This window comes from Phocoena sinus, chromosome 6 (assembly GCF_008692025.1).
Source record: "Phocoena sinus isolate mPhoSin1 chromosome 6, mPhoSin1.pri, whole genome shotgun sequence".
Taxonomy (NCBI): Eukaryota; Metazoa; Chordata; class Mammalia; order Artiodactyla; family Phocoenidae; genus Phocoena; species Phocoena sinus.
Genome location: NC_045768.1, coordinates 33008357 through 33031430, shown reverse-complemented (window position 1 = coordinate 33031430; position 23074 = coordinate 33008357). Strand labels below are relative to the sequence as shown.

Here is a 23074-nt window from a genome sequence, read left to right as displayed (position 1 = left end):
CCTCAGAAAACCTCCCATTCTTCCATCTTGCTGTGTTCCTATTTATTTCTTGTATTTGTGAGCCTTTCTGAATTCAGGTATGGTTAATAAGCATGCAGATAAAGCTAGTGATGTACCTGTATCAAGGAAAGGTATAAGTTTGAACAGAATCGGTTTACAAAGTTTATGAAGAAACAAGTTGATAAAGAACTAGTATCATGAATATCTAAATCCTTTCGAAAATACCCAGAAATCTCCTCCAGAATCTTCTGAAGACATTTCATTCCTTAATCTTTTCTAATCAGAATTGCTTTCTTTCAATTAACAACCTTCAAAATATAGAAATTGTTTTATGTCAATCAGGTTTTCTTTTGTTTTACAACTAATGGGGAAGTTCTTACATGCCATGCATTGTACTAAATGCTTTTTAAAAATCTATTATCCTATTTTTAAAATCTTCTTAGTAGTCTCGCAAAGTAAGGTATTCTTGTTGTGTAAAAGAAGGAACAAAGGCTCATTGGTTAAGAAACTTGTCTGAGGTTATGTAGTCAGTGACAGCCAGGCCCTGATTCCAACCCAGGTCAGAATGACTCCAAGTGTGCATCTTTTACTGAATTGTCCTGCCTCCTAGTATTGTTGTAATATTTTTGCTTTCATGATTTTGTGAAATATATGACTTGCCAGCTACTCCTAGGTTAAATTGGCTTTTGTGGACCACCCTAGCCTAGAAGCCCAGCCAGAACCGTTACCATGATTCTCATGGGAACATACATTTCCAATTCATGTACTGGCTTACAAATGAACTTTTGGAAGAACACATATTCCTAGTTGTTGAGGTTCAAAATCACCTTGTGTAAAACTGGATTCAGTCCTAGCCATTTCTCCTCATGACATTTTTAGCTCCTGTCTCAGCTTCCCCATGTGTCAGTGATACCACTATTTTTATATTTTTCTAATCTGGAAACCTTGGAATTGTAATCTTTTCTGGCTTCTTTGTGAACGGTACACACAGTCTGTTTGTCATTAAAGCTTGCAGTTCTCATTTAAGCTCCCTTTCAGTTTCCAATAATATTCCATTCCCACTATAGCCACACTAGGTTCCAGGTACTTCTCATCTTCTTCCCTCCCTCCTCCCTTGTTTCCCTCCCCCGTTCCAGAAACAATCGTTGAGCACCTAACCTGAACTAGGCACCTAACTTGAACCAGGCATTCCTCGAAGCATTATCCCAGCCCTGCTACCATCTGTGTGGACTCAACATCACCATTTTTTAACTATGATTCCCTCTCTTGAATGGGATTAGTTATCCTTGCCTTATCTCAAGATTAAGGGGCTTACTTTAAGGATCTAAAGGATACATACATGAAAGTATAAGAAAACTGAAATACAAGAAAATATGAAAGAAATATATACAAATTTGAGGTACCAACATATTGCAATTGTGTGATTCAGGATTGAGAGTAAAAAATGATAACTTTTGAATAAATCATAAATGTTCTATAGCCCGTCTGAAATATTGTTATTCTACTTGGCAGACAATGGTACATGGACTCAGCTCTGGTTGGTGTCAGATTATCATGAGCATGGATCCCTTTTTGATTACTTGAACAGATACACAGTTACTGTGGAAGGAATGATAAAACTCGCTCTGTCCACAGCAAGTGGACTTGCCCATCTTCACATGGAGATAGTTGGTACCCAAGGTAACTCAAAGCAATCCTGTTATTTAAGCTTTAAATTCCCATGGATCTAATATCTGTTCAGAAAATTTTTGCAAGAAGTCAGCTTAATTGGAGATATTTAAAATGAGTTTTTAGATGAGAATATTTTACCTTTCTGTTGAAAATCTAAGGTGGAGTTATGAATCTGGGAATTTGTTCAGAGATTCTCCAGTCATTGTAACAATACTGATATTTTTGTAAGTTCTTAAAAGTAGTAGCGTTTAGTCTTTCTTGTGATTTTTGAGGCTCTTGATTTTGGAATTTAGTTTATGTGCAGTACCATATGAAATGTGAAAAAGCTTTGTAAACATCAACACGCTCCATAAATGTTATTTGGCTATCTAATAATTATATTTGACCCTAGGATAAGGAGACTGCATGAGACAGTTTTACAGTTGAAAAATTGAATACTAAGTTTATGAAATTTTTATGCTTTGCTTTTTGTGCCATATAAGATATCAGATGCCAATATATTCTCTGCTCTAATGATTATCCACTTGCTACCTGATGGCTCCCCCACTCCCAACTTTACAACACACATGCTGTTTTACTATCTCAGCCAGCCCCATCTTTGTAAATTTTATTATTGTTGATTATAATAGCTTTATTGAGTTATTTACCCATTTGGTATACAATTCAGTGGTTTTTAGTATATTCACAGAGTTGTACAGCTATCACCACAATCAGTTTTAGAACATTTTCATCATCTTAAAAGAACCCTGTAGTTCTTAGCAGTCATTCCCCATTTCCCCCCAAACTCTTTAGCCTTAGGCAACCTCTAATATACTTTCCATCTCTATAGATTGGACATAGCATACAAAAGGAATCATACAATATGTGATCTTTTGTGACTGGCTTCTTTCTCTTAGTGTATTTTCAAGGTTCACCCATGCTGCAGCATTTATCAGCAATTCATTCTTTTTTATGGCTGAGTAATATTTCATTGTATGGATATACCACATTTTGGGTATCCATTCATCAGTGATGGACATATGGGTTGTTTCCACTTTGGGCTGTTATGAATAATGCTGCTGTGAACATTGTTGTACAGGTTTTTGTGTGGACATGTTTCCAGTTCTCTTGGATATATACCTGGGAGTGGAATTACTGGATCATATAGTTACTCTAAAGATTTGTGAAACTGCCAGACTTTTTTTTCCCAAGTGCCTGTACTATTTTACATTTCCATCAGCAGTCTCTGAGGGTTCCAAGTTTTCCACACTATAATTATTACTTTTTAATTATTTTTAAATAATTTTAATTATTTTTAAATTATTTTTAATATTTTTTTTTTCATTTTAGTGAGAAGACTAAATAAATAGATTAAAATACATAGTCCCTGCATAGTACAACTTTTTCTAGTGGTATTAAGGTATTATACATTTAGTGAGTATATTCCAGTTGATAGACAAAGGAAGTGATTGAGATTCTTGGTTCTTGAATTCGAATATCAGTGACTAGGATTCCTGTAAAAAATTCATAGGGTATCAACAAACTAGTATCTTTAACCCCCAGTCTTTGTGTATTAGACTGATATTTTTTGAGCATCATCCATTTTCTTTGAAGAAATGTAATTTCAGCAACTTTTTGTGTAATGATTCCCTTAAAGTGGTTTAGTAATGGCCTAGGTATTGTGGTGATGGGGGTTGAAATGCTTCGACACTGGTATGGGAGGAGAAGCTTTTGAACCTAAAGGTGAGATTTGTGATTGGTATTACCCTTTAAGCAACCATGTTTAATTTTTTTCTTTCTTTAGGAAAACCAGCCATTGCTCATAGGGATTTGAAATCAAAGAATATCTTGGTAAAGAAGAATGGAACTTGCTGTATTGCAGACTTGGGACTGGCAGTAAGACATGATTCGGCCACAGATACAATTGACATTGCTCCAAACCACAGAGTGGGAACAAAAAGGTATACTTATGGCTACACAGTGATTAATATGTTCTGAAATTGACTTCTTTTCCTTCTCATTTCTAGATACATATCTTTTCTGAAACTCGACCTTGTACTTTATTAGATTGCTCACAGGTAGAAGATCTCATGGTCTTGCCTGCTCTGAAACCAAGGTTACCTGACTTAAAAAGGTAACTGCTGATGAAAGGTGGCCTTTCCAGAAAATATTACCATTAGTTATCATAATAGTAGCTAATGTTTATGGGGTACCCACTATGTGCCAATCATTTTAATGGGTCTTTTATGTGTATCATTTATTGTTCTCTTCAAATGTTGTGCTGTAGTTAGCCCAACTGTTTTCAGAATTTTTATCTCCTGAAAACATGCCTTTCTCTCTTCAAACTTTCCCATGTGCTGTATCCTAGAGCATACTTTCTGCTTTTATTTCCCTAGCTTGTACTTAGTCTTCCTTGCTCATAGAAATCCTTTTCTGGACTGTTAGATGTCCTTGGCAGGGGCCCTCACTGCATGCTGAACTTGGACCATTGAGGCACTTAGCACATTATAACTGTGCATTTATTTGTCTGTATATTCCATTGGATCATAAGCTGCTTGAGAGCAGCCTTGTATTCCCAGCATCCATTTGTGCCTAATACATAGTAAGTCCTCAATAAATATATGTTGGGCTTCCCGGGTGGCGCAGTGGTTGAGAGTCGGCCTGCTAATGCAGGGGACACGGGTTCGAGCCTTGGTCTGGGAAGATCCCACATGCCGCGGAGCAACTAGGCCCGTGAGCCACAACTACTGAGCCTGCGCGTCTGGAGCCTGTGCTCCGCAACAAGAGAGGCCGTGATGGTGAGAGGCCCGCGCACCGTGATGAAGAGTGGCCCCCACTTGCCACAACTTGAGAAAGCCTTCGCACAGGAACGAAGACCCAACACAGCAAAAAAATAAATTAAATAAATTAATAAACTCCTAACCCCAACATTAAAAAAAAAAAAAAAAAAAAAAAAAATATATGTTGAGTCTATGAGTACTCAAAGGACCTAATTAGGTAGGTATCACTACCCTCAATTCAGAGATGAGGAAACCGCCTTGTGGAGGTTAAGTAATGTGGCCAACCAACCTCATGGATGGTAAGCTGAAGAGCCGAGATTTAAACCTGGGCCTCTCTGACCCAAAAGGCTTTGCTCTGTGTATCACACAGCATTTGCCACCACATATCTTTAAACTGCTACCTTGGACTTGAATAGAGCCAATATTCTATCTCACTTGTATTTGTGACTTACGGATTCAACAGGGACTCTCAGATCTCTTGACTCAGTGTTCCAGGCAGTGGTTGCTGCAGGTTTTTGTGAGTCCTAGGACTTTTGAAGCCTCAGAACTGTGCAAGGTGGTATCAATAGGAGAACTGGCATTCATTTTTATCTTTTATTTTGTTCCCTGGAGTATGTCTTTGTCTTTCCTTTTATCCTGTATTAGTGAGAAGACTTCTAGATTAAAATATGGTACATAGTACATAGCCAAGTAGGTGGTGTACATTAGGACACCTAGGATAGTCAGTTATTACTTGTGGGTCATTGGAAACTTAGATCATAAGGCAGATAGCATAAAATTGCTGTTTCAGCTTTTCATGGGATTTGGTTGACATCATTAGTTTGCAAACCAATTGGGATATTTAATATTTTTCTTGAGTCTAATATGATCTCAGTTATGTGTGGAAGCTTGAGCTTCAGAGATCAGACCCAGGGAGAGGACAGGGGTGGGCTGTGTAGAAACAGTCTGAAGGGGCTGGAGGCTGGTGCAACTGACTGCACCTGAGGTTATACACAGAAGAAGCCTGGGCTGCCTTAGAGGCCAGGTGCCATTGTGTGGGCAGTGCATGAGGGGAGGGTTGGGACCTGCCATTACAGCCTTTTTCCTGGCATGAGCTCTCAGGCAGCAGGACACAGCCTACACAAACTCCTGAAGCAGTCACAATACATACCCCACCCCAGGCTCCAGGAGCAATCGATCGTGAGCTGCCTCTGCTCCCCTCATGTGCTCTGGGGGCACACGTGAGCTGCCACCACCACCAACCCCAGGACCAGGCATCCGCCGCCACATCTGCACACCCTCTTTCAAGGGGATAACTGCCAGCACATGCTGAGGAAAGAGGTGACAGGCATCCATACTAAAAACAGCCCTTGCACCAAAAGTATTAAACCCACACAAGGTACACAGGGACACCCCCACATATAAACAGTCTTCCAAGATCACCATCAATAACTGTTTCTCCTAACTCACAGAATAAGAGAAATACAAGTAAAGTGAAGAAGCAGAGGAACCACTCCCAGTTAAAAGACCATTAGAATTCCCCTGAAAGAACAAACAATGAAACAGACCTCTTCAGTCTAGGGGACACTGATTTCAAAAAGGAAATAGTGGAAATACTGAAGGAATTAAGAAAGGCTATCAACAGAAATGCAGAGTACTATAAAAAGGAACTAGAAACCATAAAGAGGAACCAAGAAAAATTAGAAGAAAACTCACTTGTTGAGATAAAAACTAAAGGCAATGAATAGCAGCATAAATAATTGAGAAGAACGAGTAAGTGAACTGGAAGATAGAATATGGAAATCACCCAATCAGGATGGCAGACAGACAAATGAAAAAAAGAGACCTATGGGATAATATAAAGCATGCCAATCTAGGCATAATAGGGATTCCAGAAGGGGAAGAAAGAGAAAAGGGGATCGAAAATGTATTTGAAGAAATTATGACTGAAAACTTCCCAAACCTAAGGAAGGAAACAGATATCCAGGTACAGGAAGCACAGAGGGTCCCAAACAGGGTGAACCCAAACAGATCTACACGACGACCTATTATAATAAAAATGGCAAAAAGAGAGGATTCTAAAGGCAGCAAGAGAAAAACAAAGAGTTAATTACAAGGGATCCCCCATAAAGTTATCAGCTGATTTCTCTACAGAAATGTTGCAGGCCAGAAGGAAGTAGCAAGATATATTCAAAGTCCTGAAAGGGAAAAATCTGCAACCTAGGATACTCTACCCAGCAAGATTATCATTGAGAATAGAAGGAGAGAGAAAGAATTTCTCAGACAAGCAAAAAACTAAAAGAATACAGCAGTACTAAAGCTATCCTAAAGGGAATATTGAAAGGTCTTCTCTAAATAGAAAAGGAGTAACAGTCTATAGGGAAGAGAAAATCACAGTTGGAAAGCAAATTACCTAAATAAGCCAGTACACACACAGATTAAAAAAAAAAAAATTCTGTGAAAGTGATGGTAACCACAATGAACAGCAAAAGGATGAACATGAAGATGTAAAAGAGGACATCAAACTCATAAAATGTGGGGAAGGAGGGTAAGAAAATGTAGATTTTTTTTTTTTTTTCATTTCCTAGATGTGTTTGAGCCTGTATGACTACCAGTCTAAGGCAAGTAGATATAGGACGGGGTTAACATATTTCAGAAAGAGTAAACACAAATCAAAAACATACAGTAGATTGACAGAAACAAAAAAGAAGAGAACGTAAGTGTAATACAAGAGAAAATCATCAAATCACAAAAGGAAAAATAATAGAAAAGGACAAAGAAGAAATATAAAATCAACAGGAAAACAAGGTCAAAATGGCAATGAATAACATATCTATCAATAGCTACTTAAATGCCAATGGACTAAATGCGCCAATCAAAAGACACAGAGTGGTAAGCTTCTGCACAGCAAAGGAACCCATAAACAAAACGAAAAAACAACCACAGAATGAGAGAAAATATTTGCAAACTATGCAATGGACAGGGCTTAGTCTCTAAAATTTACAAACAGCTCATATGGCTCACTATCAAAAAAAGCAACCCAATCAAAAAATGGGTGGAAGACCTAAATTGATATTTCTCCAAAGAAGACATACACATGGCCAAGAGGCACATGAAAAGATGCTCAGCTAATTATTAGAGAAAAGCAAATCAAAACTACAATGAGGTATCACCTCACACCAGTCAGGATAGCCATCATCAAAAAAATCTACAAACCATAAATCCTGGAGAGGATGTGGAGAAAAGGGAACCCTCCTACAACTGCTGGTGGGAATGTAAATTGGTACAACCACCATGGAGAACAGTATGGAGGTTCCCTAAAAAAACTCAAAAAGAACTACTATATGATCCAGCAATCTCACTCCTGGGCATATATCCAAGAAAACCATGATTCAAAAAGATACATGCATCCCAATGTTCATTGCAGCACTATTTAAATAGCCAAGACATGAAGCAGTCTAAATGTCCATTGACAGAAGAATGGATAAAGAAGATGTGGGGGGGGGGGTGTGTGTGTATGTGTGTATTCACACACACACACATATGTATATATACATATACACACACACATACAATGGACCATTAGCCATTAAAAAGAACGAAATAATGCCATTTGCAGCAACATGGGTGGACCTAGAGATTATCATACTAAGTCAGACAGAAAAAGACAAATATCATATGATATCACTTATATGTGCAATTTAAAAAATGATACAAATGAACTTATTTACAAAGTAGAAACAGACTCACAGACTTAGAAAACAAATTTATGGTTACCAAAGGGGAAAGGTGGGGGGGAGTGATAAATCAGGAGGTTGGGATTAACATATACACAATACTATATATAAAACAGATAATCAATAAGAACCTGCTGTGTAGCACAAGGAACTCTACTCAGTACTCTGTGATAACCTATATGGGTAAAGAATCTGAAAAAGAATGGATATATGTGTATATATTAACTGAACAACTTTGCTGTACACCTGAAACTAACACAACATTGTATATCAACTATACCCAAGTATAAAATAAAAAATTAAATTAAAAAATAATAAAAATATACTCTCTCTCAAAAAAATAGATCTCTCAATATCCTGTGGTAAACCATAATGGAAAAGAATATAAAAAAATATATATATATATGTATATCTGAATCACTTTGCTGTACAGTAGAAATTAACACATTGTAAATCAACAATACTTGAATAAAATAAATTTTTTTAAATAGAAAAAAAGAGTGGCAGATTTGATAGAAAAAAACAAGAGCCTACAATATGCTGCCTACAAGAGACCCACTTTAGGGCAAAGGACACACATAGATTGAAAGTGAGGGGATGGAAAAAGATTTCATGCAAATGAAAATGAAAAGAAAGGGGAGGTTGCGATACTCATATCAGACAAAATAGACTTTCAAACAAAGCCCGTAAAGAAAGAGAAGGACACTATATAATGATAAAAGGATTGATACAGGAAGAGGATTTTATACTTGACAACATAATATGCACCTAATAATATAGGAGTACCTAAATACATAAAACAAATACTAACAGACATAAAGGGAGAAACTGATGGGAATACAATAATAGTAGGAGACTTTAACACCCCATTCACATCAATGGACATATCTTCTAGACAGAAAATCAATAAGACAACAGGGATCCTAAATGACACAATAGAACAGTTAGGCTTAATTGACATTTTCAGGACATTACATTAAAAAAAAAAAAAACATTCTTTTCAAGTGCACATGGAACATTCTCTAGGATTGACCACATTACTAGGGCATAAAACAAGCCTCAACAAATTTAAGAGTATAGAAATTATCTCAAACATCTTTTCTGACCACAGCAGCATGAAACTAGAAATCAACCACAGAAAAGAAATGAGAGAAAAAAAAAGATTACATGGAGACTCAACAGCATGCTACTAAAAAACCAATGGGTCAATGATGAAATCAGAGGGGAAATTTTAAAATACCTTGAGGGACTTCTCTGGTAGTCCAATGGGTAAGGCTCCACACTCCCAATGCAGGGGGTCTGGGTTCGATCCCTGGCCAGGAAACTAGATCCCACATGCATGCTGCAACTAAGAAGTCTGCATGCTGTAACTAAGAAGTCCGCAAGCCGCAACTAAGTCTGCATGCCACAACTAAAGATCCTGCGTGCCACAGCTAAGACCCAGCACAGCCAAAATAAATAAAATGAATAAATAAAATAAATATTTTTAAAAATACCTTGAGACAGATGACAAAACACAACCATACAAAATCTATGGGATGGCAGCAAAAGCAGTTCTTAGAAGTTCATAGCAATACAGACCTTGCTCAAAAAACAAGAAAAATCTCAAACATCCTAACCTACTACTTAAAAGAATTAGAAAAAAGGAGAACAAACAAAACCTGAGAGCAGAAGGAAGTAATAAAGATCAGAGGGAAAAATAAGAGATTTTAAATAAAATAGAGATTTTTTTAAAAAATAGAAAAAACAATACAACCAAGAGCTGGTTCTTTGAAAGGATAATCAAAATTGACAAACCTCTGGCCAGGCTCACCAAGAAGAAAAGAGAGAATCCAAATAAAGTAAATGAAAAAGGAGACAGACATAACGACTAATACTGCAGAAATACAAAAAACCATAAGGGAATACTGTGAACAATTAAATGCCAACAAATTTGACAACCTAGAAGAAATGGACAAGTTTCTAGAAACATACAGCCCACCAAAACTGAATCAAAAAGAAATTGATACATACAGCTGATTCACTTTGTTGTAGAGCAGAAACTAACACAACATTGTCAAGCAGTTACATGCCAATAAAAAAATAGATAATTTGAACAGACTGATCATTAGAGGTGAAACAATCTGTAATTTAAAAACTCCCTACAAACAAAAGTCCAGGACCAAATGGCTCCACAGGTGAATTCTACCATACAAAGAAGAACTTACATTGATCCTTCTAACTCTTCCAAAAATTGAAGAGGAGAGAACACTCCCAAAGACATTCTATGAAGCCACCATCACCCTGATACCAAAACCAGACAAATACACCAGCAAAAAAGAAAATTACAGGCCAATATCATTGATGAATATAGATGCAAAAATTCTCAACAAAATATTAGCAGACTGAATCCAAAACACACAAAAAAGATCATACACCATGACCAAGTGGGATTCATTGCAAGTTCACAAGCATGGTTCAACATTCACAAATCAGTGTGATACACCACATGAACAAAAGAAAAGACAAAAACTGCATGACTGTCTCTATAGATTCAGAAAAAGCATTTGACAAAATTCCATTCATGATAAAAAAAAACCTCTTACCAATGTGGGTACAGAGGGAACATAACAAAAGCTATTTATGACAAACCCACAGCCAATATAATACTCAGTGGTGAAAAGCTGAAAGCCTTCCCACTAAAATCCGGAACAAGACAAGGATGTCCACTCTCACCTCTTCTATTCAACCTGGTATTGGTAGTCCTAGCCACAGCAATCAGACAAGAAAAAGAAATAAAAGATATCCAAATTGGAAGGGAAGAGGTAAAGTTGTCATTATATGCAGATGACATGATTCTACATATAGAAAACCCTGAAGACTCCACACATCGATTACTAGAACTGAAGTGAATTCAGCAAGGTAGCAGGATACAAGATTAACATACAGAAACCGGTTGCATTTCTTTACACTAACAATAAAACATCAGGAAGGGAATGTTAAAAACAAAAAACTTTCAAAATTGCACCCTCAAAAATAAAATACTTAGGGGCTTCCCTGGTGGTGCAGTGGTTGAGAGTCCGCCTGCCGATGCAAGGGACACGGGTTCATGCCCCAGTCCAGGAGGATCCCACATGCCGCAGGGCGGCTAGGCCCGTGAGCCATGGCCACTGAGCCTGCGCATCTGGAGCCTGTGCTCCACAACGAGAAAGGCCACAACAGTGAGAGGCCTGCGTACCGCGAAAAAATAAAAAATAAAATGCTTAGGAATAAACCTGCCCATGGAGGTGAAAGACTTGAGAACTCTAAAACATTAATAAAGGAAACTGAAGATGATTCAAAGAAATGGAAAGATATTCCATGCACTTGGATTGGAAGAATATTGTTAAAATGGCCATACTACCCAAAGCAATCTACAGATTTAATGCAATCCCTACAAAATTACTCATGACGTTTTTCACAGAACTAGAATAATCCTAAAATTTATATGGAACCATAAAAGACTCAGAATTGTCAAAGCAATCCTGAAGAAAAAGAACAAAGCAGGAAGCATAACCCTCCCAGACTTCAGACAATACTACAAAGCTACAGTAATCAAAACAGCATGGTATTGGCACAAAAACAGACATATGGATCAGTGGTACAGAATAGAGAGCCCAGAGTTAAAGCCACACCACTACAGTCAATTAATCTTCGACAAAGGAGACAATAATATACAATGGAAAAAAGACTCTCCTTCAGCAAGTGGTGTTGGAAAAGTTGGACAGCTGCATGTAAATTGATAAAGTTAGAACACACCCTCTCACCATACACAAAAATAAAACTCAAAGTGGCTTAAAGACTTAAACATATGACATTACACCAAAAACTCCTTGAAGAGATCACAGACGAAACATTCTCTGACATAAATCACACCAGTGTTTTCTTAGGTCAGTCTCCCTAGGCAGTAGAAATAAAAACAAACAAATGGGACCTAGTCAAACTTCCAAGCCGTTGCACAGGAAAGGAACCATTAAAAAAATGAAAAGACAAGCTACAGAGTGGGAGAAAATATTTGCAAATGATGCGACTGACAAGGGCTTAATTTCCAAAATATACAAACAGCTCATACAACTCAACAACAAAACAACCCAATGGAAAAATGGGCAGAAGACCTAAATGTGCATTTCTCCAGGGAAGAAATACAAATGGCCAATAGGCACATGAAAAGATGCTCAATTTCACTAATTATTAGAGAAATGCAAATAAAAACTACAGTGAGGTACTGCCTCACACCAGTCAGAATGGCCATCATTAAAAACTACAAATAAAAAATGCTGGAGAGCATGTGGAGAAAACGGAACCCTCCACTGTTGGTGGGAATAATGTACGTTGGTACAGCCACTATGGAGAACAGTATGGAGAAAACTGAAAACAGAATTATCATATGATCCAGCAATCCCACTGCTGGGCATATATCCAGAAAAAACTGTAATCCAAAAAGATACATGCACCCCTGTGTTCATACCAGCACTATTTACAATAGCCAAAACATGGAAACAACCTAAATGGCCATCCACAGATGAATGGATAATGAAGATGTGGTATATAGATACAATGGAATACTGCTCAGACATGAAAAAGAACAAAATAATGCCATTTGCAGCAACATGGATGCAACTAGAGATTATCATACTAAGTGAAGCAAGTCAGAAAGACAAATACCATATGATATCACTTATATGTGGAATCTAAAATATGACAAATAATCCTATCTATGAAACAGAAACATTCAGGGACAAAGAGAACAGACTTGTGGTTGCCAAGGGGGAGGAGGTTGGGAGAAGGATGGAGCAGGAGGTTGGGGGTGAGCAGGTGTAAGCTATTATATGTGGAATGGATAAACAACAACGTCCTACTGTATAGAACAGAGAACTATATGCAGTATACTATGATAAACCATAATGGGAAAGAATATTTAAATAAGAATATATATATGCATAACTGAATTTCTGCTGTATAGCAAAGTGATTAACACAATATTGTAAATCAACTATACTTCAATTAAAAAAATTTTTTTTTAATTTAAAAAAATTTTAATTAAAAAATTTTTTTTTAATTTTTAAAAAATTAAAAAAATTTTTTAAATTTAAAAAAATTTCACTATGCAGAAGCATAGTGAAAGGGGGAAAAGGTCAAAATTAATATTGACCCTCCCCCCACCTCCCCACCCAGGAGTAAAAGGAAGTTTATGAAACAGTTTAAAAGTAATGTCACTATTACATAATAAAATGCTGACTTCTTTTTTAGGTACATGGCCCCTGAAGTTCTAGATGATTCCATAAATATGAAACACTTTGAATCCTTCAAACGTGCTGACATCTATGCAATGGGACTAGTATTCTGGGAAATAGCTCGACGATGTTCCATTGGTGGTAAATCTCTCTCCTCTCCCCCAACATTTTGTCATGAACAAGTGGTTCAAGAATTGCCTTTTTTATTGAATGAAATTGTTTACCCGGTGATCACTGAGAGTGCCAGAAAAAATGAAAGAGATAAATGACATGACATGCTTTATCCTAGTGTATAGTTTTATCCTAATACACAGCTTTATTCCAGTGTAATCTTTTTCTATTTCCACTTGAATTTTGGGAAGCAACAGAAACCAACCCCTTGTTATGTTGCAATATAGATATTTAGAATGGATGACTACTTGAGAGGCCACCCAGGAAGCTATTTCTAGCATGTACCTGAGTCAGACTGATTTTTTCCCCCTGAGATTGTGGTTATTTTCTCAATCTTGAGAGCTGGAAATTACATATACAGAATATATACACTGCGTTGCATTACTTTTTTAAAGTAAGTTTGTGTTAGACTGAGCACTTTCAATGTTTACTTGAGAAATAGTCTCTTATCCTTGAGGACCAGGCTCACCAGACTAGTGCCTCAGGGTTTTGAGGCAGTGAGGGGTAGAGTAGCAAATAGGACAGGTTATTGACAGATACAAGTAGAGGAAGGGACTTGCACCTCAGGCTTGCCTTGTAAGATTCACACCTTAGTGATAGTGTGTATCCCCGTACCAACTGAGAGGCTGTGCACTTGTAGAATAAAAGGTTTCATTTCTTGCGCATTAGGGTTCTGGGAGAAAATGTCAATCTGGTCATCACAGCTCATAGTTAACCATCATTAAAATAGTCTTTGCTGATCCCGTGGCAATACTTAGTTTCAAGGTGTGGGCTCAGTACTGACTCAGGGAGGTGGGTTGTTGATGGAGATGTGGATGAGAGACTGCAGTCTGTAAGCTGTGTTCCATTTACCTGATTTAGTAATGGGACACTGTAACAGGACTCTCAGCTGTTCTTTTTCTGTCTGGTCAAAGAATGCTCTGACATGATCTGAGTAAATCCTTCAAAATAGATTTTTTTTCTCTACCAATGTAGGAATTCATGAAGATTACCAGCTGCCTTATTATGATCTTGTACCTTCTGATCCATCAGTTGAAGAAATGAGAAAAGTTGTTTGTGAACAGAAGTTAAGGCCAAATATTCCAAACAGATGGCAGAGCTGTGAAGTGAGTATTTATTTTGGATACTACACAGTTCTCTAAACTGCTTCTGGTTAGTAAGTGGAAATTTGCTACTTTAAGGAAAACAGACATTAAGAATCCCCATTCCTTTATTTTTCATGGCTGTTAAACCAGTGAGTAAAAGTAGAATAATTTGTTTTTCATGTTCAATTTTAAGTATATTGAAAGGGCTGTGGAACGTTTTCAGTGGCCATTAGTGTATCAGAACAGTGTTTAGATCTGCCAATGAAACAAGGCTCCTACATTTTTAATTAAAGTTTCCCTTCAATCAGGGCAGCCCAGAATAGTTGGATGAGTACTGGATGGAATTAGGAGGCCTGTATTCTAGATCAGCCTGGCTACCATTTCAGAGTCTGACTTTGGGCAAACCACTTCTGTTTTCTGGACCTTAATACGCCTTTTTGTAAAATGAGGGATTTGGATGATTATTGAAGATGGTTCAGATGATTTTACATTTTATTCATCTCACTGCCCATATGACTATTCACCAGGAATTTGGGGAAAGTGCTTTCCAGCAGTGTCTGAGCTTTTCAATCCCAGCTCTTACAAAAAGTTGTAGAAATATTTTTGTAGTTGTACCTTTAAAGAATTCATAAGAAAAATTTTATTTAATCTGTCCTTAATTGCTGTTACTATTATAATACTATTATAATATTGGTGAAACAAAGCATTTCCCTCCAGATTTGATGTTTTGTAGTTTAGGAAGAATAAAAAGCTGGTTACTTAAGTAGTTGATTTTACATCTTAAAATAATGTAGGGCTTCCCTGGTGGCGCAGTGGTTGAGAGTCCGCCTGCCAATGCAGGGGACACGGGTTCGTGCCCCGGTCTGGGAAGATCCCACATGCCGCGGAGCGGCTGGGCCCGTGAGCCATGGCCGCTGAGCCTGCGCGTCCGGAGCCTGTCCTCCGCAACGGGAGAGGCCACAACAGTGAGAGGCCCGCGTAACGCATAAAAAAAAAAAAAAAAAAAAAAATAATGTAGGCCTTAGTAGACACCTTTGACATCAAGAGAGTTCCTTGGCTACCTCCAACCAAATCAAGTATCCAGGCCCAGATAAAATATATTGTGTGCTCACAGAATCTGCATGTTTTAACGAATGGAATTGGGCTAGATCTTGTCTTGTAAAAATTTGATCTTGATACTACAAAGCAGTTACAAATTGGAATTACTCATGCACTCATTCAGTGATTAGAGCAGATTAGTATTAAACAGATGGCTTTTTAAGCATGAAGGAGAGTTAGCAGTTAACATTAAAAATGCACATGCAGGGCTTCCCTGGTGGCGCAGTGGTTGAGAGTTCGCCTGCCGATGCAGGGGACACGGGTTCGTGCCCCGGTCCAGGAAGATCCCACGTGCCACGGAGCAGCTGGGCCCGTGGGCCATGGCCGCTGGGCCTGCGCGTCCGGAGCCTGTACTCCGCAACGGGAGAGGCCACAACAGTGAGAGGCCCGCATACCGCAAAAAAAAAAAAAAAAAAAAAAAAAAAAAATGCACATGCAATTTGCACTTACTGTCACAGCATGCTGAATTAATGCCATCACTGGCATTTTTGTTTTTTTCTCCATTTGGCTAGTTTTCTATGTACTTATCACTAACTCAGTCTTGCACTTTTCTAGGGTTTTACAAATCTCTCAGTAGCTGAAACACATCAAGAATTTGAAACTGATAGGATACCTACAGAAGTATCTTCAGAACCCTCTGACTTTTTCCAGTCTGGACTGGTTGTTCTCTAGGCCAGCTTTCATCTTGGGATATCCCTCACCTTTCATCTGTGATTCCCTTTGCCTCTTTTATGGTGAATCCTCCCTTCCTGGATCCCACATCTTCCTGTTTCTTGGTTTGCTCATTTTCCCCCTCTCTCAGCTCTCTGCTCAGATGTTACATTGTCAGTGAGACATTACCTCTCAACCTATTTAAAATAGCACCTTCCTTCCCTGGCATATTTTATCTCCTTCTCTAAACGATGTTTCTCCTTAGCACTTACCATTGACAGTCCATGTATTTTGCTTATTTATTAATTATATGCTTTAGCCTTCTAGAATATCAGCTTTATGAGAGCAGAAATTTTGTCTGTTAGTTCACTGCTGTTAGTTCCCTAACACCCAGGATGGTTATCTAGTAGACTATAGGCGCTCAGTTTGTTGGATGAATTTTATGTATGGGCTGGGCCCTTGGTCATTTTTATCTGGAAACAAATGTTCATTTCTAGGGAATTTTCCTCAAGTATCTCCTTGATGTGTTCCTTTCCATTTTCCTCTGTTCTTTTTGTTCAACTCTGGTTATGAATGTAGATGTCCTGAACAGGCATTCTAATTTTCTTATCTTTTCCCTTCTATTATCCATCTCTTTGGGGGTTTTTTTCTCAACTTTCTGGGAGATGTATGAGCTTTTATCTTTTGAGTTTTTTATTATTATTATTCAGGTTTATCTTCTAGTTCTGTAAAGTTTTTCTAAAACCAAACAAAACCCAAAAAATTATCAATAAGTCCAATATCAGTGTTTTCTTTATCTCTTTGAGGATATTAATGATAGATTGTTGATACTGTCTTCTTTCTATACACCTTCTGTTTTCTCCAAGGTGCTTTTTTCTGTTTGTGTCAACTTCTGCATTTCATATTACTTTCCTCAAATGTTTGATCAAGCTCATACTCTTCATGTATAAAAGGGGCACTGAAAGCTGATGGGAAGCACACGAATGGAGCTTATCATCATCAACTGTGATGTGAGCGTGATGTAACTGGGTTGCTTCCTTGGGAAACCACTGATGTCAGTCTCTTCAGGCTTTTCCTCTTGGGCGAAAGACTCTTCCAGTCTCTTACCTGGAGGATTATGTAAAGTCACTGGCCGTGTTTTCGGAAGAAAGTTTATGGTCTTAGCGTTCAGTGTGTTGTCAGTGTGGAACTTGGCCATGTTCCCCAAGACAGAAATCTCAGTTCTACTCTCAGGTGCGAACCTCTCGACTTCTGCTGGGGTGGGGGTGGGGCAGTCACCCAGCTGTGTGAGGTTGGGCGGGGGGCAGGGGGGCAGCTATCTGGGGTTCTAGCTCCTTTGGCTGATCCTATTTAGCCTGAACTCCACCCCAGGGGTACTTGACGCAGTTAATTCCTCACTTCTGGAGGGCATTTCATGGTGAGTCAGGTTCCTTCTTTGCCTTGAACAACTCTGCTTTAGTATTCAGCCTTTTCAGTCTGCAAAGTAAATCACCCCTTGTCCATCTGCTTTCCAGGTCCTGGCACCAGTACCCTGTTGATGGGTATTTAGGTCATTTCTACTCACTTGCTATTACAAGTAATGCTGAAACAGAAATACTTGTATATATGTTATTTAAAAAGAAAATTTACAGGTAAAGATTATTATCCAAATCAGTGAAAAGTGGTGCATGTGTTAATGATCTTCCTTGTCTTTTCTTGTAGGCCTTGAGAGTGATGGCTAAAATTATGAGAGAATGTTGGTATGCCAATGGAGCAGCTAGGCTTACAGCTCTGCGGATTAAGAAAACATTATCACAGCTCAGTCAGCAGGAAGGCATCAAAATGTAAATTCTGCGGCTTTGCCTGAACTCTACTTTTTCTTCAGATCTGCTCCTGGGTTTTAATTTGGGAGGTCAGTTGTTCTACCTCACTGAGAGGGAACAGAAGGATATTGCTTCCTTTTGCAACAATGTAATAAGGTCAATTAAAAACGTCCCAGGATTTCTTTGGACCCAGGAAACAGCCATGTGGGGTCATTTCTGTGCACTATGAACGATTCTTTCCCAGGACAGTTAACAAAATGTGTGGTCTACCTTTATTTTTTATTAACACAAAACGTTTTTTTAAATGATTGCTGGTCTTAACTTTAGGTAACTCTGCTGTGCTGAAGATCATATTTAAGGGTAAAGGAGCTGAATTGCTGAGTTATATGAAACATTTCTTATTTTTAAAGAAAGTGATTAACTCCTGGTTAGTACATTCTCAGAGGATTCTGAACCACTAAAGAGTTTCCTTGATGCAGACTTTGAATGTACTGTTCTATAATTTTCAGGATCTTAAAACTAACACTTATAAAACTCTTATCTTGAGTCTAAAAATGACCTCATATAGTAGTGAGGAACATAATTTATGCAATTGTATTTTGTATATTATTATTGTTCTTTCACATATTCAGAACATTACATGCCTTCAAAATGGGATTGTACTATACCAGTAAGTGCCACCTCTGTGTCTTTCTAATGGAAATGAGTAGAACTGCTTAAAGTCTGTCTCTGTGTGTTAAAACGTGTAGTGTTTTAATTCAAAAGTTTATTTACCTGGATAACCCAGACTTTTTCTGTTTTGTTTTTTGGAAGAGTTTTTCTGGTATGTCATTTGGTATTCCATTTTGAAAATGCCTTTTTCCTACCAAAATGTGCTTAAACCACTAAAGAAATGAAGTGGCATTAATTGGTAAATTGTTATCATGGTCATGTTTGAATATTCTCACATCACGCTTTTGCATTTTAATTGTGTTGTCTAAGTATACTTTAAAAAAATCAAGTGGCACTCTAGATGCTTATAGTACTTTAATAATTTAAAATCTGTAGCATACAGACTAATTTTTCTAAAGGGAAAGTTTGTCTAGCTGCTTGTGAAAAGTTGTGTGGCATTCTGTAAGCCATTTTTTTTCTTTATCTGATCAAAGACAGTGTTATTTTTTTAAGAAATGAGCTACGTTTAAAATTAGAATATGGTTAATGTTAAATGATAGGCCTTTTTCTTGGAAGGTAAAGGTAGTTAATAATGTGGATAACAGTGTGTGAGAGAGTCACATTTGTTGTGTAGGAGTCAACGTTCTGTGGATTTTCTGTCTTTGTACCTAAGGTTAGAGTTAGTGTGGTTTTGAGGTCTCACTACACTTTAAGGAAGGCAGCTTTTAATTCAGTCTTTCCTTCTCTGTGCAGATACTGCAAATGCCTAATTCACATGGTTATGGAATGAATTCGGTGCACCCTTGATATTTGGGAAAGTGGTAGCTAAGGAATATTCTGAGGAGAGGTTCTCCATTTATAGATGTTTTTGGTCAAATTAAATGTTTAAAGCAAATTTGTCATGGTCTTCTCACATTAAGTTGAAACTAGCTTATAATAACTGGTTTTACTTCCAGTGTTAGAAAGTCTGCAAGATTTTTACAGTTTTCAAAGTCCTCTTTATCACTGTGATCTTAATCTGGGGGTGGGGGTGGGGAACCTATCATAGCTGTGAGGCAAGACGTTCACCTTATAGTGCTATCAGTTTCCTGATGAAAGGGTCAGAATAACCTGTACAGTATTTTGGTAAGAGATAGTGGCCACTTATGCTGACTGAGCTGCATTCTGCTAATGTCTTATCTCTTATACATAGAACAAATCTGAAAGACTATTTGGTCTTAAAGCCAAAGTAATTTCAGAATGAATGACATATTACATAGGAATTTAGTGTCAATTTTATGTGTTTAAAAACGTCATGAGGAAAATATGTTTAGAGGTTAATATTTTGAGTCCAAATTTGAGGGGTTTTTGTAGTTACCATGATTTCATCAAAGCAAATGAGTGAGTTTGAGAGGTTTGTTTTTTATAATTGTGTTATATTTCCTGTTTAATAATCTCTAGCTCTATGATCAGGTACTTAAAAAATTTTTTTTGGCCATTTACAAGCCTAGCAGATCTGCTTTATGAAATCCAGGGGACCAATGCATGTTAATCACTAAAGCTATTTTTATATAATTTTAAGAACATACCAAAAGTTCTTCTCTGATTTAAAGTTGTGATACATGATTTCTCACTTTCATATAAGGTAATCAACTTTTGCTGAAGATATTCTTTATTAAGTCAAAAAATAAGTTACAATTTTACTGTTCTTGCCTAAATGGATAAAATGTACTTTTGATGAATCAGGGAATTTTTTAAAAGTTGGAATTTAGTTCTAAATTGGGTTTACATGTTACTCTAGCTAATTCCATTTTTTTGGCTAATGATGGTTTGATAACCCCAATTGGCTAGTATTGAAAACGAAAGTAACTTAAAAGATTTATAGATCATGATTACTGTGGCTATAACTGCAGAAAAATTTGAGAATGAATTTTATTATTTAAAAACACAAACCTTTGTTTATATTGCCTATCTTCAGATGCTCACTTTCCAAGTTTCAACTTGGCTAAAATATACCTTCAGGCAAATTATCTGTCCACGTCCACTTTGTTAGTGTCCCCAGAGGAACGGGGATGGGGGTCGGGTATGACCTAGTGGGGTGTAGACATTCCTGGTCCTTTCTTAGTATCTCAGCTCTCTCTCTCCCAAACTGCCTTCCTGCTGGTCCCTGACTCAGAGTGGGATGGCAGCAAGGTGGTAGCTGTGGCAATGAAGCAGTAGCCAGTTGTATCTTGCATAGGACAGGGTAAGGTCCAAAGAGCTGAGCCTCCAGTTATGCTGTAATGATAGTGCTCAGGAAGTGCCTCGAGTCAGGATACAGTGCCATGGTCATCAAAAATTCCAAATTTCAGTTCTTAAAAAATTTCATTGGTCACTTGGCCATTTTGCAGCTCATGCATGGGTTACCTTTTTTTTCCTCCTCTACATTAAAGAACTGTTACATACAGAATATTTTGTAAAACAAGATGGCAAAGTGCTAATTAAAATGCACAGCAAAATTAGTATTCCATTAGACATGTCATATCAAGAGTTTATTTTTACGCCTGCACTGAAAGAGTGGTTGTAAGTAAACTGTTTCTTGACCATGGCAGTGTTCTGGCTCCAGATGGTAGAGAGTCCAAATACTGGTTCTGTCACAGCTTGGCAGAAAATGCCAATTCAGATGTTTTTGAGAGTCTAAAGAATAGCTCATGACATGTACTACAGCTTCTTGAGTGTTTTGTAATGCTGGGATGCCCATGGGCCCTCTCTCTAGAAATGCTGGACTTCTAGGACATTCTGAGGATTGTCAGTACATTTAAACTTTTCAACCCTATTATGCAGTCTTATTTGTAATTGTAAACTTTAAAAAATGTGGTTAATAACATTCAACCAGTTTCTTAAAGCTTAAAAAGAACTTCAGTGAATGTTTTCATTTTTAAATGAATTTTGTGAATTGAATATCATGAACCATGTTTTGATATCCCTTTTTCACGTTGTGCCAATGGAATGGGGTGTTTGGTATTTCTTTATATGTCAAGGAGATGCTTCAAAATGTCAATTGCTTTAAACTTAAATTACCTCTTGAGAGACCAAGGTACATTTACCTCATTGTATATATGATGTTTAATATTTGTCAGAGCATTCTCCAGGTTTGCAGTTTTATTTCTATAAAGTATGACTATTATGTTGCTAAATTACTCAAATGGTACTGTATTGTTTATATTTGTACCCCAAATAACATCTATACTTTGATTTCTATATTTTATTGTATTTGTGCAAAATCCTTTTGGCTTTATCACTGTAATCTCTGGCCTATAAGATGTGTACAGAAAATGTCCATATAAATTTTCATTTAAGTTGGATGATTTTGAGAATCCTCTAAAGAGGAGAGAAAATACAAAAACTGCAGTTCCCCATAAGTTTTTTTAAACTGTATATTGTATTTGTAGTAATATTCTGAATGAACTGTAAATAGGAAGTAGAAGAATAATGCTTATGTCAAGTCCTAACACTACAGTAGAAAAATGGAAGCAATGCAAATAAATTACTTTTTTTCCCAAGTGCTAGTGGCATAATTTAAAATAAAGTGTGTATATTGGAGTGAGCCATGCTGTTATGAAATGCAGTCACTGTAAATAGAGACTAGAATCTTTGGATGACTACCTGGTACAGGTTACAGTATCAGAACATGTTTGAGAAGTCCCCACAGGTGCACACAGGTGCATCTGTGTGTGTGGAGGCTTCTTTCCACATGCTTGGAGGTTATTGATCTGTCAGTGGACAGGATGGGACATGTCTACATATGAACTGCTTTGCCTCTGGCTCAGCAGATTTGCTAAGTTTGTGTTAAAGCGGTGTTAAAGTTTTTTGATGATTTTCAAAGGAAGTTTAGAGTGTTTTCATCTTCTTTTACCTTATTTTTCCTTCTTTTCCTAATTTAAGGATTTGTGAGAAATAATTTGTAGAAATAAGTTTTGTTTGTTCTGTTTTTTTTTGTTTTTTTAAGTAGATTTGAACAGTCTCCTGGGAGTGAGAACTTGGCTGATAAAAGAACTAAGGAAGTAGTGGTAGAGAGGGGAGATGTCATCCCCAAGCCCTCGATGGACTCTGGGAGAGGTTTTGCAGATGAGATTGTTCTTGCATTAAAGACTAGTCACTTCAATTCAGAGACTGGATTTAGGGATTTTTTTTTTTCTTCATAATAAAGACGTATCACTAGGATGTAGAGCTTTTGTTAGAAGTTAGAAGAAAGTAAGA

At 37.4% G+C, this 23074-nt stretch overlaps 1 protein-coding gene across 4 annotated transcripts in view; it reads left to right on the top strand.

Annotated features, from left to right (window-relative positions):
• TGFBR1 (transforming growth factor beta receptor 1) overlaps positions 1 to 22383 on the top strand; it is a 74448-nt gene extending 52065 nt beyond the window's left edge. For all 4 annotated transcript variants that reach the window (XM_032635857.1, XM_032635858.1, XM_032635859.1 and 1 more), the window contains 5 exons: positions 1513 to 1680; positions 3455 to 3611; positions 13415 to 13539; positions 14545 to 14675; positions 18105 to 22383. In XM_032635857.1, the coding sequence (XP_032491748.1) occupies positions 1513 to 1680; positions 3455 to 3611; positions 13415 to 13539; positions 14545 to 14675; positions 18105 to 18230 (707 nt within the window). In that variant the 3' untranslated portion in view covers positions 18231 to 22383. The remainder of the gene's footprint in view (positions 1 to 1512; positions 1681 to 3454; positions 3612 to 13414; positions 13540 to 14544; positions 14676 to 18104) is intronic.
• Positions 22384 to 23074: the final 691 nt, after the last annotated feature.